General features: G+C 38.3%; 1 protein-coding gene across 1 annotated transcript in view; it reads left to right on the forward strand.

Moving 5' to 3' along the window:
- SLCO4A1 (solute carrier organic anion transporter family member 4A1) overlaps positions 1–17163 on the forward strand; it is a 402251-nt gene that overhangs the window by 161667 nt on the left and 223421 nt on the right. The window contains exons 3-4 of the mRNA XM_053716065.1: positions 3902–3992; positions 15888–16009. Coding sequence (XP_053572040.1) covers positions 3902–3992; positions 15888–16009 — 213 coding nt within the window. The remainder of the gene's footprint in view (positions 1–3901; positions 3993–15887; positions 16010–17163) is intronic.

The following is a 17163-nucleotide window of genomic DNA, read 5'->3' on the forward strand; positions in this document are numbered from 1 at the left end:
CCCCAGAATAAAAAATCTAAGGGTAAAACTAGAGCTTCTAATCGGTTTCGTTTCTTTCGTCAGAATAGAGAACAGAAAACCACTCCTTCCCCTAAGGACTCTGGCAATTGGAAGCCATCTTCAAGTTGGAATAAATCCAAACCTTTAAAGAAACCGAACCCAGGCCCCAAAACTGCATGAAGGTGTGTCCCTCAATCCAGTTGTACTGGTAAGGGCAGATTGAAATTATTTCAAGATGTTTGGGCAGGTTCCATTCAGAATCATTGGATTCAGAATATTGTCTCTCAAGGGTATCAAATAGGTTTCAGAATAAGACCTCCTGTGAGAAGGTTTTTTCTCTCTCACGTTCCAACAAATCCTGTGAAAGCTCAGGCCTTTCTGAAATGTGTTTTAGATCTGGAGCTTTCAGGGTTAATTGTACCAGTTTCACTTCTGGAACAGGGTTTGGGTTTTTATTCAAATCTATTCATTGTCCCGAAGAAGAAAAATTTATTCAGACCAGTTCTGGATCTGAAATTTTTGAATCACTTTGTAAGGGTCCCAACTTTCAAGATGGTGACTACAAGGACTATTCTGCCTTTTGTTCAGCAAGGTCATTATATGTCCACAAAAGACTTTAAGGATGCATATCTTCACATTCCGATTCATCCAGACCACTATCGGTTTCTGAGATTCTCTTTTATAGACAAGCATTACCAATTTGTTGCTCTTCCATTTGGCCTAGCAACAGCTCAAATAATCTTTTCCAAGGTTCTAGGTGCCCTTCTATCTGTAATCAGAGAGCAGGGTATTACGGTGTTTCCTTATTTGGACGATATCTTGGTACTGGATCCATATTTTCATGTAGCAGACTCTCACACAAATCAACTTGTGTTGTTTCTTCAAAGACATGGTTGGAGGATCAATTTACCAAAAAGTTTCTTGATTCCTCAGACAAGGGTCACCTTTTTAGGTTTCCAGATAGATTTAGTGTCCATGACTCTGTCTTTAACAGACAAGAGACAAATGAAATTGGTTTCTGCCTGTTGAAACCTTGAGTCTCGATTATTCCCTTCAGTGGCTATGTGCATGGAAGTTTTAGGTCTCATGACTGCAGCATCGGATGCGATCCCCTTTGCTCGTTTTCATATGAGACCTCTGAGGTTACCAATCAATATTTTAGAACTCTGTGCTATTTTCAGGGCTCTTCAGGCTTGGCCTCTACTAAAGAGAATCATTCAGACAATATCACAACTGTGGCATATGTCAATCATCAGGGTGGGACTCGCAGTCCTTTAGCGATGAAATAAGTATCTTGAATACTTTCTTGGGCAGAATTCAACTCCTGTCTAATTTCTGCAATACATATCCCAGGTGTAGACAATTGGGAAGCGGATTATCTCAGCCGTCAGACTTTACATCCAGGGGAGTGGTCTCTCCATCCAGATGTATTTTGTCAGATTGTACAGATGTGGGGTCTTCCAGAAATAGATCTGATGCCGTCCCATCTAAACAAGAAACTTCCCAGGTATCTTTCCAGGTCCAGGGATCCTCAGGCGGAGATGATGGATGCGTTAGCAGTTCCTTATTCTTACCAACCTGCTTACATCTTACCGCCTTTAGTTCTTCTTCCAAGGGTGATCTCCAAGATCATAATGGAACAATCGCATGTGTTTCTGATAGCACCAGCATGGCCTCACAGATTTTGGTTTTCGGATCTTGTCCGGATGTCAAGTTGCCAACCTTGGCCACTTCCGTTAAGACCAGACCTTTTGTCTCAAGGGCCATTTTTCGATTGGGATCTCAAATCGCTAAATTTGAAGGTATGGAAATTGAACGTTTAGTGCTTAGTCATAGAGTGATTAATACATTGCATTACAGGCTCGTAAGTCTGTTTCAAGGAAAATTTATTATCGAGTTTGTAAAACCTATATTTCATGGTGTTCTTCTTATAAATTCTCTTGGCATTCTTTTAGAATTCCTAGAATTTTACAGTTTCTTCAGGATGGTTTGGATAAAGATTTGTCTGCAAGTACTTTGAAGGGACAAATCTCTGCTCTTTCTGTTTTATTTCATAGAAAGATTGCTAATCTTCCTGACATTCACTGTTTTGTTCAGTCTTTGGTTCGTATCAAGCCTGTTATTAAGTCAATTTCTCCTCATTGGAGTCTTAATTTGGTTTTAAAGGTTTTGCAGGCTCCTCCGTTTGAGCCTATGAAATTCTTTGGATATTAAACGACTTTCTTGGAAAGTATTGTTCCTTTTGGCTATCTCTTCAGCTAGAAGAGTTTCTGAATTATCTGCTCTCTCTTATGAGTCTCCTTTTCTGATTTTCTATCAGGTTAAGGCTGTTTTGCGGACTTCATTTAAATTTCTTTCTAAGGTTGTGAATTCTAACAACATTAGTAGGGAAAGTGTTGTTCCTTCATTGTTCCCTAATCCTAAGAATACTCTTGAAAGATCTTTATATTCTTTGGATGTTGTAAGAGCTTTGAAATATTATGTTGAAGCTACTAAAGATTTCATGAAGACTTCTAGTCTGTTGTTTTTTCTGGTCCTAGGAAAGGTCAGAAAGCTTCTGCCATTTCTTTGGCATCTTGGTTAAAGATTTTGATTCACAAGGCTTATTTGGAGGCGGGGCAGTCTGCCTCAGAGAATTACAGCTCATTCTACTAGATCAGTCGCCACTTCTTGGGCTTTTAAGAATGAAGCTTCGGTTGATCAGATTTGCAAAGCAACAACTTGGTCTTCTTTGCATACATTTACTAAATTTTACCATTTTGATGTATTTGCTTCTTCTGAAGCAGTCTTTAGTAGAAAAGTTCTTCAGGCAGCTGTCTCAGTTTGATTCTTCTGCTTATGATTTAAGGTTTTTTCTTGACATTTATGTGAAATTTATGAGAAATACTTATTTTTTGGTGTGGATTTATTTTTTTCAGCAGAAATAGCTGTTATTATGTTATCCCTCCCTCTCTAGTGACTCTTCTGTGGTCTTCCACATCTTGGGTATTTCTATCCCATACATCACTAGCTCATGGACTCTTGCCAATTACATGAAAGAAAACATAATTTATGTAAGAACTTACCTGATAAATTCATTTCTTTCATATTGGCAAGAGTCCATGAGACCCACCCTTTTTTTGGTGGCTATGATTTTTGTATAAAAGCACAATTATATTTCCAGTTCCTCTTTTTGTATGCTTTTTTACTCCTTATTTTATCACCTTACTACTTGTCTATTCGTTAAATTGAGTTGTGGGAGTGGTGGGAGGTGTATTTATAGGCATTTTTAGGTTTGGGAAAATGTCCCCCTCCTGGTAGGATTGTATATCCCATACACCACTAGCTCATGGACTCTTGCCAATATGAAAGAGATGAATTTATCAGGTAAGTTCTTACATAAATTATGTTTTTGCATAACCAACACGGTTATATTAATATACTTTCTACCTCTGTGATTAACTTGTAGCTAAGCCTCTGCAGACTGCCCCATTGTCACAGTTCTTTTGACAAACTTGCATTTTAGCCAATCAGTACCGACTCATAAATAACTCCACGGGAGTGCGCACAATGCTATCTATATGGCACACATGAACTAGCGCTGTCTAGCTGTGGAAAAATGTCAAAATTCACTGAGATAAGATGGGGCTTTAAGGGCTTAGAAATTAGCATATGAGCCTATCTAGGTTTAGCTTTCAACAAAGAATACCAAGACAACAAAGCAAATTTGATGACAAAATTACATTGGAAAGTTGTTTAAAATTGCATGACCTATCTGAATCATGAAAGTTTAATTTTGACTAGATTGTCCCTTTAATATTAAAAAAAGAAAAATTTAATAGAAGATTTACGTTTTAAGCAGCATTTTTCAAATCCATGGGATTGTATTAACTCATTGACTATTGTTTGTTGTCTTTTATAGGTATCTTTTATACAGCTGCAATAATTGGGCCTGCAGTGGGGTACTTGCTTGGAGGATTTTTTCTAAATATTTACACAGATTTTAACAGCTCGTAAGTAATGTATTATTTGCTTTAATTTGTTTACATTTGATTTTTATACTGTTTGTAGACACCATGCAAAGAGATGTCTTGAAAGCACTAACTTATAGGTAGAGCATGTGTTAGTGTGTCATTAAACAAACCAGCTGTAAAATCTTTTAAACACATCCTTTTAATGTTATTCAACTCTGGAAAGACTCCTAACAAAATAAGCTACTAATGGATACTCATCTAACTGTTCTTCTATCATTCAAATTAAAGATTAGCATTTAAACATGGTGATTTTTTTCTGTGTGAAACAAATGTGAGTTAAAAACTGTTTACATTTTACTTGAAACCGGTACAACTGTATCATGTATGGCTTTTTGGGCGATATGTACTTCTTACTAAGGATCATTGGCTGATGGGTACTTCTTACTCAGCCTCATTGGCTGATGGGTACTTCCTGCTAATGCTTATTTGACTGGCCATGAGCATTTGTACCTAATAGCTAACGAACCTTAGCAGGAAGTACCCAACTAATACCACTGTTTTAGTTTCAAGTTAAATTTAAACACCTTTTACTTTATATTTTCTTTATTTTCTTCCATATGAATGATTACGAGTTTTGAGTCCAATAGGAAAAGAAAGTACGGCACAAAAGTGGCGTTATTTAACCCCCTATAGCGCTGCCATTGCAAGTTTAAAAAAACCCAGCTTGCGCATGCGTTATCGAGATTTTAAACTCCATACCACACCCAAATGCAAGCGCTGTTTTGACGTGCTCGTGCACGCTTTCCCCATAGACATCAATAGGGAGAGCCGGCTTAAAAAAAGCCTAACACCTGCAATCGCGGAAACAAAAGCTCCGTAACGCAGCCCCATTGGTGTCTATGGGGAAAAGAAAAGTTATGTTTAAACCTAACACCCTAACATAAACCTCACATCTAAACACCCCTAATCTGCCGCCCCCAACATCGCCAACACCTACATAAAGTTATTAACCCCTAATCTGCCGCTCCCGATATCACGGCACCTAAATAAAAGCTCCCGATGTCGCCGACACTATGCTAAAGGTATTAACCCCTAGTCCGCCGCACCCCAACATCGCCGCAACTATATTAAAATTATTAACCCCTATTCCGTCGCTCCCCAACATTGCCGCAACTAAATAAAGTTATTAACCCCTAAACCTCTGGCCTCCCTCATCACTACCACTAAATAAACCTATTAACCCCTAACCACCAGCCCCCCACATCGCAACAACCTAAATTAAACTATATTAACCCCTAACGTAACCCTAACACCCCCTAACTTTAACATAATTAAAATATAGCTAAATTAAAATTACAATTATTAACTTAATAAACCTATTAACCCCTAAACCACCAGCCCCCCACATTGCAACAACCTAAATTAAACTATTAACCCCTACACCTAACCCTAACACCCCCTAACTTTAACATAATTAAAATAGATCTATATTAAATTTACAATTATTAACTAAATAATTCCTATTTTGAACTAACGGCTAGATTACGAGTTTTGCGTTATGAGGGGTGCGGTGCTAACTTACACGTTATTGTCATCGCTTACTTATCTACATCGCTGGTATTACAGGTTTTCATAAATCCGGCGTTAACAGGCAAGAAGTGAGCATAGAGCAAAATTGTGCTCTATACTGCACTCCAATACCAGCGCTGCTTAAGTCAGCGGTGAGTTGGTTTTACGTGCTTGTGCACGATTTCCCTATAGACATCAATGGGGAGAGCCGGCTGAAAAAAAGCTTAACACCTGCAATAAAGCAGCGTAAAGCTCCGTAACGTAGCCCCAATTTATGTTTACACCTAACATGAACCCCGAGTCTAAACACCCCTAACCTTACACTTATTAACCCCTAATCTGCTGCCCTGACATCGCCGACACCTACATTATACTTATTAACCTAATCTGCCGCTCCGGACATCGCCACCACTATAATAAACATATTAACTCCTAAACCGCTGCACTCCCGCATCGCAAACACTAGTTAAATATTATAAACCCCTAATCTGCCGCCCTTAACATCGCTGCCACCTACCTACATTTATTAACCCATAATCTGCTGCCCCAACGTCGCCGCCACTATACTAAATTTATTAACCCCTAAACCCCCCTAACTTTAATATAATTAAAATAAATCAAAATAAAACCTACTATTAATAACTAAATAATTTCTATTTAAAACATTTACGGCTAGATTACAAGTTTTGTCGGTAAAAACTTGCGGAGCTAACGCTCCTTTTTTTTTCAGCGCTCACTTTAAACAACACTGGTATTACAAGTTTTCTGAATGGCTGCGTTAGCCTCAGAAAAGTGAGCGTTGAGTAAATTTAGCGCCACTTCTCACTGTAATACCAGCGTTGCTTACGGTAGCGTTAAGCTGGCTAAAACGTGCTCTTGCGCGATTTCCCCATAGGATACAATGGGGCTGAGCTGGCTGAAAAAAAACCTAACACCTGCAAAAAAGCAGCGTTCAGCTCTTAACGCAGCCCCATTGTTTCCTAGGGGGAAACACTTTCTAAGTCTACACCTAACACCCTAACATGAACCCCGAGTCTAAATACCCCTAACCTTACACTTATTAACCTCTAATCTGCCGCCCCCAACATCGTCGCCACCTGCATTATACTATTAACCCCTAATCTGCCGCTCCGGACACCGCCGCCACCTACATTATCCCTATGAACCCCTAATCTGCTGCCCCTAACATCGCCGACACCTACATTATAGTTATTAACCCCTAATCTGCCCCCCCCAACGTCGCCGCCACCTACCTACACTTATTAACCCCTAATCTGCCGACCGGACATCGCTGCCACTATAATAAATGTATTAACCCCTAAACCGCCGCACTCCCGCCTCGCAAACACTATAATACATTTTATTAACCCCTAATCTGCCGTCCCTAACATCGCCGCCACCTACCTAAAATTATTAACCCCTAATCTCCCGCCCCCAAAGTTATTAACCCCTAAACCTAAATCTAACCCTAACACCCCCCTAAGTTAAATATAATTTAAATAAATCTAAATAAAATTACTATCATTAAATAAATTAATCCTATTTAAAACTAAATTCTTACCTATAACATAAACCCTAATATAGCTACAATATAACTAATAGTTACATGGTAGCTATTTTAGGATTTATATTTATTTTACAGGCAACTTTGTATTTATTTTAACTAGGTACAATAGCTATTAAAAAGTTAATAACAATTTAATAGCTACCTAGTTAAAATAATTACAAAATTACCTGTAAAATAAATCCTAACCTAAGTTACAAATACACCTAACACTACACTATCAATAAACTAATTAAATAAATTAACTACAACTATGTAACATAAAATACAATTAAATAAACTAAACTATATTACAAAAAAAAACAAACACTAAATTACAAAAAATAAAAAAAATATTACCAGAATTTTAATCTAATTACACCTAATCTAATCCCCCTAATAAAATAAAAAAGCCCCCCAAAATAATAAAATTCCCTATCCTAAACTAAATTACAAATAGCCCTTAAAAGGGCCTTTTGCGGGGCATTGCCCCAAAGTAACCAGCTCTTTTACCAGCCCTTAAAACGGCTTTTTGCGGGGCATTGCCCCAAAGTAATCAGCTCTTTTTCCTGTAAAAAAAATAAATACAATACCCCCTCTAACATTACAACCCACCACCCACACACCCCTACTCTAAAACCCACCCGACCCCCCCTTAAATAAACCTAACACTACCCCATTGAAGATCACCCTACCTGGAGCCGTCTTCACCCAGCCGGGCCGAACTCTTCATCCGATCCGTGCACAAGTGGTCCTCCAGCCGGGCAGAAGTCTTCATCCGATCGGGGCAGAAGAGGTCCTCCATCCAGCAGAAGTCTTCATCCAAGCGGCAACTTCTATCTTCAATCAATTGGAGCGGAGCGGGTCCATCTTCAATCCAGCCGACGCGGAGCCATCCTCTTCTTCCGATGTCCTAACAGTGAATGAAGGTTCCTTTAAATGACGTCATCCAAGATGGCGTCCCTCGAATTCCGATTGGCTGATAGGATTCTATCAGCCAATCGGAATTAAGGTAGGAAAAATGTGATTGGTTGATTTAATCAGCCAATCGGATTGAAGTTCAATCCGATTGGCTGATTGGATCAGCCAATAGAATTGACCTCGCAAAAGGCCCTTTTTAAGGGCTATTTGTAATTTAGTTTAGGATAGGGAATTTTATTATTTTGGGGGGCTTTTTATTTTATTAGGGGGATTAGATTAGGTCTAATTAGATTAAAATTCTTGTAATATTTTTTTATTTTTTGTAATTTAGTGTTTGTTTGTTTTTGTAATATAGTTTAGTTTATTTAATTGTATTTTATTATTTAATTAATTTATTGATAGTGTAGTGTTAGGTGTATTTGTAACTTAGGTTAGGATTTATTTTTCAGGTAATTTTGTAATTATTTTAACTAGGTAGCTATTAAATAGTTATTAACTATTTAATAGCTATTGTACCTAGTTAAAATAAATACAAAGTTGCCTGTAAAATAAATATAAATCCTAAAATAGCTACCATGTAACTATTAGTTATATTGTAGCTATATTAGGGTTTATTTTATAGGTAAGTATTTAGTTTTAAATAGGATTAATTTATTTAATTATAGTAATTTTATTTATATTTATTTAAATTATATTTAACTTAGGGGGGTGTTAGGGTTAGACTTAGGTTTAGAGGTTAATAACTTTATTATAGTAGCAGCGACTTTGGGGCGGGAGATTAGGGGTTAATAATTGTAGGTAGGTGGCGGCGATGTTAGGGACGGCAGATTAGGGGTTAATAAAATTTATTATAGTGTTTGCGAGGCGGGAGTGTGGCGGTTTAGGGGTTAATACATTTATTATAGTGGCGGAGATGTCCGGTCGGCAGATTAGGGGTTAATAAGTGTCGGTAGGGGGCGGGGACGTTAGGGGCGGCAGATTAGGGGTTAATAACTATAATGTAGGTGTCGGCGATGTTAGGGGCAGCAGATTAGGGGTTCATAGGTATAATGTAGGTGGCTGCGATGTCCGGTCGGCAGATTAGGGATTAAATAATTTTATTATAGTGTTTGTGATGTGGGGGGGCCTCGGTTTAGGGGTTCATAGGTAGTTTATGGGTGTTAGTGTACTTTGTAGCACTGTAGTTAAGAGCTTTATGTTCCGGCGTTAGCCCATAAAACTCTTAACTACTGACTTTTATATGCGGTAGGAGTCTTGGAGGTAGAGGCTGTACCGCTTACTTTCTCCAAGACTTGTAATACCAGCGTTAAACAAATCCCAATAAAAAGATAGGATACGCAATTGACGTAAGGGGATTTGCGGTATGGAAAAGTCACGGAAAAAAAAGTGAGCGGTACACCTGTACCTGCCATACTCGTAATACCAGCGGGCGTTAAAAAGCAGCATTAGGACCCCTTAACGCTGCTTTTTAAAGCTAACGCAGAACTCGTAATCTAGGCGTTATTTAATTGTAGTGTAAGGTTAGGTGTTAGTGTAACTCAGATTAGGTTTTATTTTACAGGTAAATTTTAATTTATTTTAGCTAGGTAGTTAGTAAATAGTTAATAACTATTTAGTAACTATTCTACCTAGTTAAAATAAATACAAACTTGCATGTAAAATAAAAATAAACCTTAAGCTAGATACAATGTAAGTATTAGTTATATTGTAGCTAGCATACGGCTAGATTTAGAATTTTGTCGGTAAAGACCCGTGTAGCTAACGCCGGCTTTTTTCTGGCCGCACCATAAAAATAACTCTGGTATTGAGAGTCCACATAAAGGCTGCGTTAGGCTCCAAAAAAGGAGCGTAGAGCATATTTAACGCAACTTCAACTCTCGATACCAGAGTTGCTTACGCAAGCGGCCAGCCTCATAAATGTGCTTGTGCACGATTCCCCCATAGGAAACAATGGGGCTGTTTGAGCTGGAAAAACACCTGCAAAAAAGCCGCGTTCAGCTCCTAACGCAGCCCCATTGTTTGCTATGGGGAAACACTTCCTACGTCTGCACCTAACACCCTAACATGTACCCCGAGTCTAAACACCCCTAACCTTACACTTATTAACCCCTAATCTGCCGCCCCCGCTATCGCTGACCCCTGCATATTATTTTTAACCCCTAATCTGCCGCTCCGTAAACCGCCGCTACTTACATTATCCTTATGTACCCCTAATCTGCTGCCCCTAACACCGCCGACCCCTATATTATATTTATTAACCCCTAATCTGCCGCCCACAACGCCGCCCCCACCTGCCTACACTTATTAACCCCTAATCCGCCTCACTAACCCTATAATAAATAGTATTAACCCCTAATCTGCCCTCCCTAACATCGCCGACACCTAACTTCAATTATTAACCCCTAATCTGCCGACCGGAGCTCACCGCTATTCTAATAAATGTATTAACCCCTAAAGCTAAGTCTAACCCTAACACTAACACCCCCCTAAGTTAAATATAATTTAAATCTAACAAAATAAATTATCTCTTATTAAATAACTTATTCCTATTTAAAGCTAAATACTTACCTGTAAAATAAATCCTAATATAGCTACAATATAAATTATAATTACATTGTAGCTATTTTAGGATTAATATTTATTTTACAGGCAACTTTGTAATTATTTTAACCAGGTACAATAGCTATTAAATAGTTAAGAACTATTTAATAGTTACCTAGTTAAAATAATTACAAAATTACCTGTAAAATAAATCCTAACCTAAGTTACAATTAAACCTAACACTATACTATCATTAAATTAATTAAATAAAATACCTACAATTACCTACAATTAAACCTAACACTACACTATCAATAAATTAATTAAATACAATATCTACAAATAACTACAATGAAATAAACTAACTAAAGTACAAAAAATAAAAAAGAACTAAGTTACAAAAAATAAAAAAAATATTTACAAACATAAGAAAAATATTACAACAATTTTAAACTAATTACACCTACTCTAAGCCCCCTAATAAAATAACAAAGACCCCCAAAATAAAAAATGCCCTACCCTATTCTAAATTACTAAAGTTCAAAGCTCTTTTACCTTACCAGCCCTGAACAGGGCCCTTTGCGGGGCATGCCCCAAGAAGTTCAGCTCTTTTGCCTGTAAAAAAAACCATACAATACACCCCCCCAACATTACAACCCACCACCCACATACCCCTAATCTAACCCAAACCCCCCTTAAATAAACCTAACACTAAGCCCCTGAAGATCATCCTACCTTGTCTTCACCTCACCAGGTATCACCGATCCGTCCTGGCTCCAAAATCTTCATCCAACCCAAGTGGGGGCTGGCGATCCATCATCCGGTGGCTGAAGAGGTCCAGAAGAGGCTCCAAAGTCTTCATCCTATCCGGGAAGAAGAGGCGATCCGGACCGGCAACCATCTTGATCCAAGCGGCATCTTCTATCTTCATCCGATGACGACCGGCTCCTTCCTGAAGACCTCCACCGCGGACCCATCTTCTTCCGGCGACGTTCAACTGAAGAATGACGGTTCCTTTAAGGGACGTTATCCAAGATGGCGTCCCTCGAATTCCGATTGGCTGATAGGATTCTATCAGCCAATCGGAATTAAGGTAGGAATATTCTGATTGGCTGATGGAATCAGCCAATCAGAATCAAGTTCAATCCGATTGGCTGATCCAATCAGCCAATCAGATTGAGCTTGCATTCTATTGGTCTTCAGGATGGAGCCGGTCGTCATCGGATGAAGATAGAAGATGCTGCTTGGATCAAGATGGTTGCCGGTCCGGATCGCCTCTTCTTCCCGGACAGGATGAAGACTTTGGAGCCTCTTCTGGACCTCTTCAGCCACCGGATGATGGATCGCCAGCCACCGCTTGGGTTGGATGAAGATTTTGGAGCCAGGACGGATCGGTGATACCTGGTGAGGTGAAGACAAGGTAGGATGATCTTCAGGGGCTTAGTGTTAGGTTTATTTAAGGGGGGTTTGGGTTAGATTAGGGGTATGTGGGTGGTGGGTTGTAATGTTGGGGGGGTATTGTATGTTTTTTTTTACAGGCAAAAGAGCTGAACTTCTTGGGGCATGCCCCGCAAAGGGCCCTGTTCAGGGCTGGTAAGGTAAAAGAGCTTTGAACTTTAGTAATTTAGAATAGGGTAGGGCATTTTTTATTTTGGGGGTCTTTGTTATTTTATTAGGGGGCTTAGAGTAGGTGTAATTAGTTTAAAATTGTTGTAATATTTTTCGTATGTTTGTAAATATTTATTTATTTTTTGTAACTTAGTTCTTTTTTATTTTTTGTACTTTAGTTAGTTTATTTCATTGTAGTTATTTGTAGATATTGTATTTAATTAATGTATTGATAGTGTAGTGTTAGGTTTAATTGTAGGTAATTATAGGTATTTTATTTAATTAATTTAATGATAGTATAGTGTTAGGTTTAATTGTAACTTAGGTTAGGATTTATTTTACAGGTAATTTTGTAATTATTTTAACTAGGTAGCTATTAAATAGTTCTTAACTATTTAATAGCTATGGTACCTGGTTAAAATAATTACAAAGTTGCCTGTAAAATAAATATTAATCCTAAAATAGCTACAATGTAATTATAATTTATATTGTAGCTATATTAGGTTTTATTTTACAGGTAAGTATTTAGCTTTAAATAGGAATAATTTATTTAATACGAGTTAATTCATTTCGTTAGATTAAAATTATATTTAATTTAGGGGGGTGTTAGTGTTAGGGTTAGACTTAGCTTTAGGGGTTAATACATTTATTAGAATAGCGGTGAGCTCCGGTCGGCAGATTAGGGGTTAATAATTGAAGTTAGGTGTCGGCGATGTTAGGGAGGGCAGATTAGGGGCTAATACTATTTATTATAGGGTTAGTGAGGCGGATTAGGGGTTAATAACTTTATTATAGTAGCGGTGCGGTCCGCTCGGCAGATTAGGGGTTAATAAGTGTAGGCATGTGGAGGAGACGTTGAGGGGGGCAGATTAGGGGTTAATAAATATAATATAGGGGTCGGCGGTGTTAGGGGCAGCAGATTAGTGGTACATAGCTATAATGTAGGTGGCGGCGCTTTGCGGTCGGCAGATTAGGGGTTAATTATTGTAGGTAGCTGGCGGCAATGTTGTGGGGGCAGATTAGGGGTTAATAAATATAATACAGCGGTCGGCGGTGTTAGGGGCAGCAGATTAGGGGTACATAAGTATAACGTAGGTGGCGGTCGGCAGATTAGGGGTTAAAAAAATGTAATCGAGTGGCGGCGATGTGGGGGGACCTCGGTTTAGGGGTACATAGGTAGTTTATGGGTGTTAGTGTACTTTAGAGTACAGTAGTTCAGAGCTTTATGAACCTGCGTTAGCCCAGAAAGCTCTTAACTACTGACTTTTTTCTGCGGCTGGAGTTTTGTCGTTAGATTTCTAACGCTCACTTCAGACACGACTCTAAATACCGGAGTTAGAAAGATCCCATTGAAAAGATAGGATACGCAATTGACGTAAGGGGATCTGCGGTATGGAAAAGTCGCGGCTGAAAAGTGAGCGTTAGACCCTTTTTTGAGTGACTCCAAATACCGGAGTTAGCCTAAAACCAGCGTTAGGAGCCTCTAACGCTGGTTTTCACGGCTACCGCCAAACTCCAAATCTAGGCCTTAGGGTTTATTTTATAGGTAAGTATTTAGTTTTAAATAGGAATAATTTAGGTAATGATAGTAATTTTTATTTAGATTTATTTTAATTATATTTAAGTTAGTGGGGGTTAGGGTTAGACTTAGGTTTAGGGGTTAATAAATTTAGTATAGTGGCGGCGAAGTTGGGGGCGGCAGATTAGGGGTTAATAACTGTAATGTAGGTTGCGGCGATGTTAGGGACAGCAGATTAGGGGTTAATAATTCAACTAGTGTTTGCGATGCGGGAGAGAGGCGGTTTAGGGGTTAATATGTTTATTCTAGTGGCGGCGATGTCGAGAGCGGCAGATTAGGGGTTAATAATTTTATTTTAGTGTTTGCGATGCGGGAGGGCCTCGGTTTAGGGGTTAATAGGTAGTTTATGGGTGTTAGTGTACTTTTTAACACTTTAGTTATGAGTTTTATGCTACAGCTCTGTAACGTAAAACTCATAACTACTGACTTTAGAATGCATTACGAATCTTGCGGGATAGGCTGTACCGCTCACTTTTTGGCCTCCCAGAAAAAGCTTGTAATACCGGCGCTATGGAAGTCTCATTGAAAAAAGACTTTACGCAAATTGCGTAAGTTAATTTGCGGAACGGCCCAAAAAAGTGTGCGGTGCCCCTGAATCTGCAAGACTCGTAGTACCAGCGGTAGTGAAAAAGCAGCGTTGTGAGCCTTAACGCTGCTTTTTTACTCATACCGCAAAACTCGTAATCTAGCCGTAAATACTTACCTGTGAAATAAAACCTAAGCCAGCTACAATGTAACTAATAGTTATATTGTAGCTAGCTTAGGTTTTATTTTTATTTCACAGGTAAGTTTGTATTTATTTTAACTAGGTAGACTAGTTAGTAAATAGTTATTAACTATTTACTAACTACCTAGCTGAAATAAATATAAACTTACCTGTGAAATAAAACCTAACCTGACTAACACTAAAACCTAACATTACAAAAAATAAAAAACACTAAAAGCACAAAAATTAAAAAAACTACCATTACAAAAAATAAAAAAACTACCATTACAAAAAAAAACGAAATTATCCAAAAAAATTAAGATTATTCCTATTCTAATACCCATAAAAAAGGGCCTTTTGTAGGGCATTGCCCTGAGATAAACAGCTCTTTTGCTCCAAAAAAAAATACAAACATCCCCTAACACTATACAAACCCCACCCCCCAAACTACCAAGGGCCTTTTGGGGGGGGCCTTAAAAGGTCCTTTTGTAGGGCATGTCCCTAAGTTAAACAGCTCTTTTGTTAAAAAAAAAACACCCCCTAAAGATATACATTACACACCATAACAAAAAAAATTATCAAAAATAAAAAAAAATATTCCTATTCTAATACCCATAAAAAAAAAAATCTCACCCCAAAATAAAAAACATAATCTAGAATAAAATACCAATGGGCATTGCCCTAAAGATATCAGCTCTTTTAGTGAAAAAATACAAATACCCACTAACATTACAAACCCCCACCCCCCACCCCCAAACCCACAAAATAAAAAAAAATCTAAAAAATCTAAGATACCCATTGCCCTGAAAAGGGCATTTGTATGGGCATTGCCCTTAAAAGGTCATTTAGCTCTTTTACAAGCCCAAACCCTAATCTAAAGAAAAACCCACCCAAAAACCCTTAAAAATAACCTAACACTAACCCCCGGTGATCCACTTACAGTTTTTGAAGTCCCGCTTGAACAATCTTCATCCCAGCGAAGTTTTCATCCAGGTGGCCTCTTCAATCTTCATCCTGGCGTCAAAGTCCTCATTTAAGCGGCGAGAAGTCTTCATCCAGGCAGCATCTTCTATCTTAATCCCAGAGGCACGGAGCGGGTCCATCCTGAAGACATCCGGCGTGGAGCATCCTCTTCATACTGTCGCCGTCGTACACTGGATCTTCAATGCAAGGGACTCAATTCAAGATGGCGTCCCTTGCATTCCTATTGGCTGAAAAAATGTAATCAGCCAATAGGAATTAGGGCTGCTAAAATCCTATTGGCTATTCAAATCAGCCAATAGGATTTAAGCAGCTCTCATTCTATTGGCTAATTCGAATTACTGTGTTACTTTGATGATTTTCCAGCATTTTTGTTGTTTGGTTTACAGATTCTAGATCTACCCAGCACTTCTTGATTGCACTTTCTTTATGTTTAGACTTGTTTATAGAGGACCGACTTATTGAGCAGATGTTTATTTCTTGCAGAACTGACCTCACACCTGAAGCACCGCTTTGGGTTGGAGCTTGGTGGATTGGCTTTCTTGGTGCTGGAGCTGCTGCTTTTCTTATCTCCTTCCCAATACTGGGATATCCACAACAACTGCCTGGTATACATGAATAGCATCTTGCTGTGTTGCATTTCTGTTTGTGTTTAGCAATAGCCTGAAATAATTTTTCTCACATTATTAGCCCATATCCCTTATGAATACAAAATACATCTCTCCTAAGGGTCTTGGTTTAGAGTTTTTTCTGTTTTGTGAGATAATTCTTCCAGATAGATTATATTGTGACCTGCTTTTCTCTTATCAGCGTTTGAGGTGCCTGCTCCATGCTGTCATGTTGTACAGTGAATGATTGTCAAAAATCAATAAAGGGATATTAAATGCTAGCATATGAGTAGCAATTAAATGGATAGTCTAGCCAAAATTAAACTTTCTTGATTCAGATAGAGCATGCAATTTTTAGCAACTTTCTAATTCACTCCTACATGCAAGCGCTACCCAAGGGCTGAACAAAAAATGGGCCTGTTCCTAAGCTTCCATTCTTGCTTTTTCAAATAAAGATACAAAGAGAACGAAAACACATTGATAATAGAAGTAAATTAGAAAGTTTCTTAAAATTGCATGCTCTATCTGAATCGTGAAAGTTTAATTTTGACTAGACTATCCCTTTAATCATGTTAAAATATTTCTTGAGGAAGGTTAAGTGAAAGTTCTTTAAATGCAGGAAATGAATATTTGTGGACAATTCATTTATAGGGAAATGTTTCTCACTGGCTTTTTATTTTTATTGTATTACAAATATCTTGGTGCATAGTGACACAACCCTCTGAAACAAACAAACACTGTAATACATTGTACGATTTCCTCTTTTTAGATACAGTAAAAACAAAAATTAAAGTCAAGTGCCTCACATTGCAATAGGTCAACATGTAAATAAACAGCTGAGTCATGTACAAGCCAACAGCCATTAAGCTGTCAGATGTGGAAAACTGGAATGCTGCCTAACCACAGTGAGAGACTAGCACTTAGCAGAAGAAAAGCAGACAGATAGAACAAGCAGAGAAGAGAGTAAGAGTGGTATCTTAGCTTACTAAGGGCTCGATTACGAGTGGAGCCCTAACTGGCTTTTTGCGTTCAACGGAAATAGCACGCATATTACAAGTTGAAAGTAAATAGGAATGCGAGAGCACAATTGCGATTTACGTTTGTCAGGTTAGTGTGACTTCAGAGCTTGTGTAAAGGGTAGGGGAAGAAAAAAG

The sequence above is a fragment of the Bombina bombina genome, chromosome 1, assembly GCF_027579735.1.
Source record: "Bombina bombina isolate aBomBom1 chromosome 1, aBomBom1.pri, whole genome shotgun sequence".
Taxonomy (NCBI): domain Eukaryota; kingdom Metazoa; phylum Chordata; class Amphibia; order Anura; family Bombinatoridae; genus Bombina; species Bombina bombina.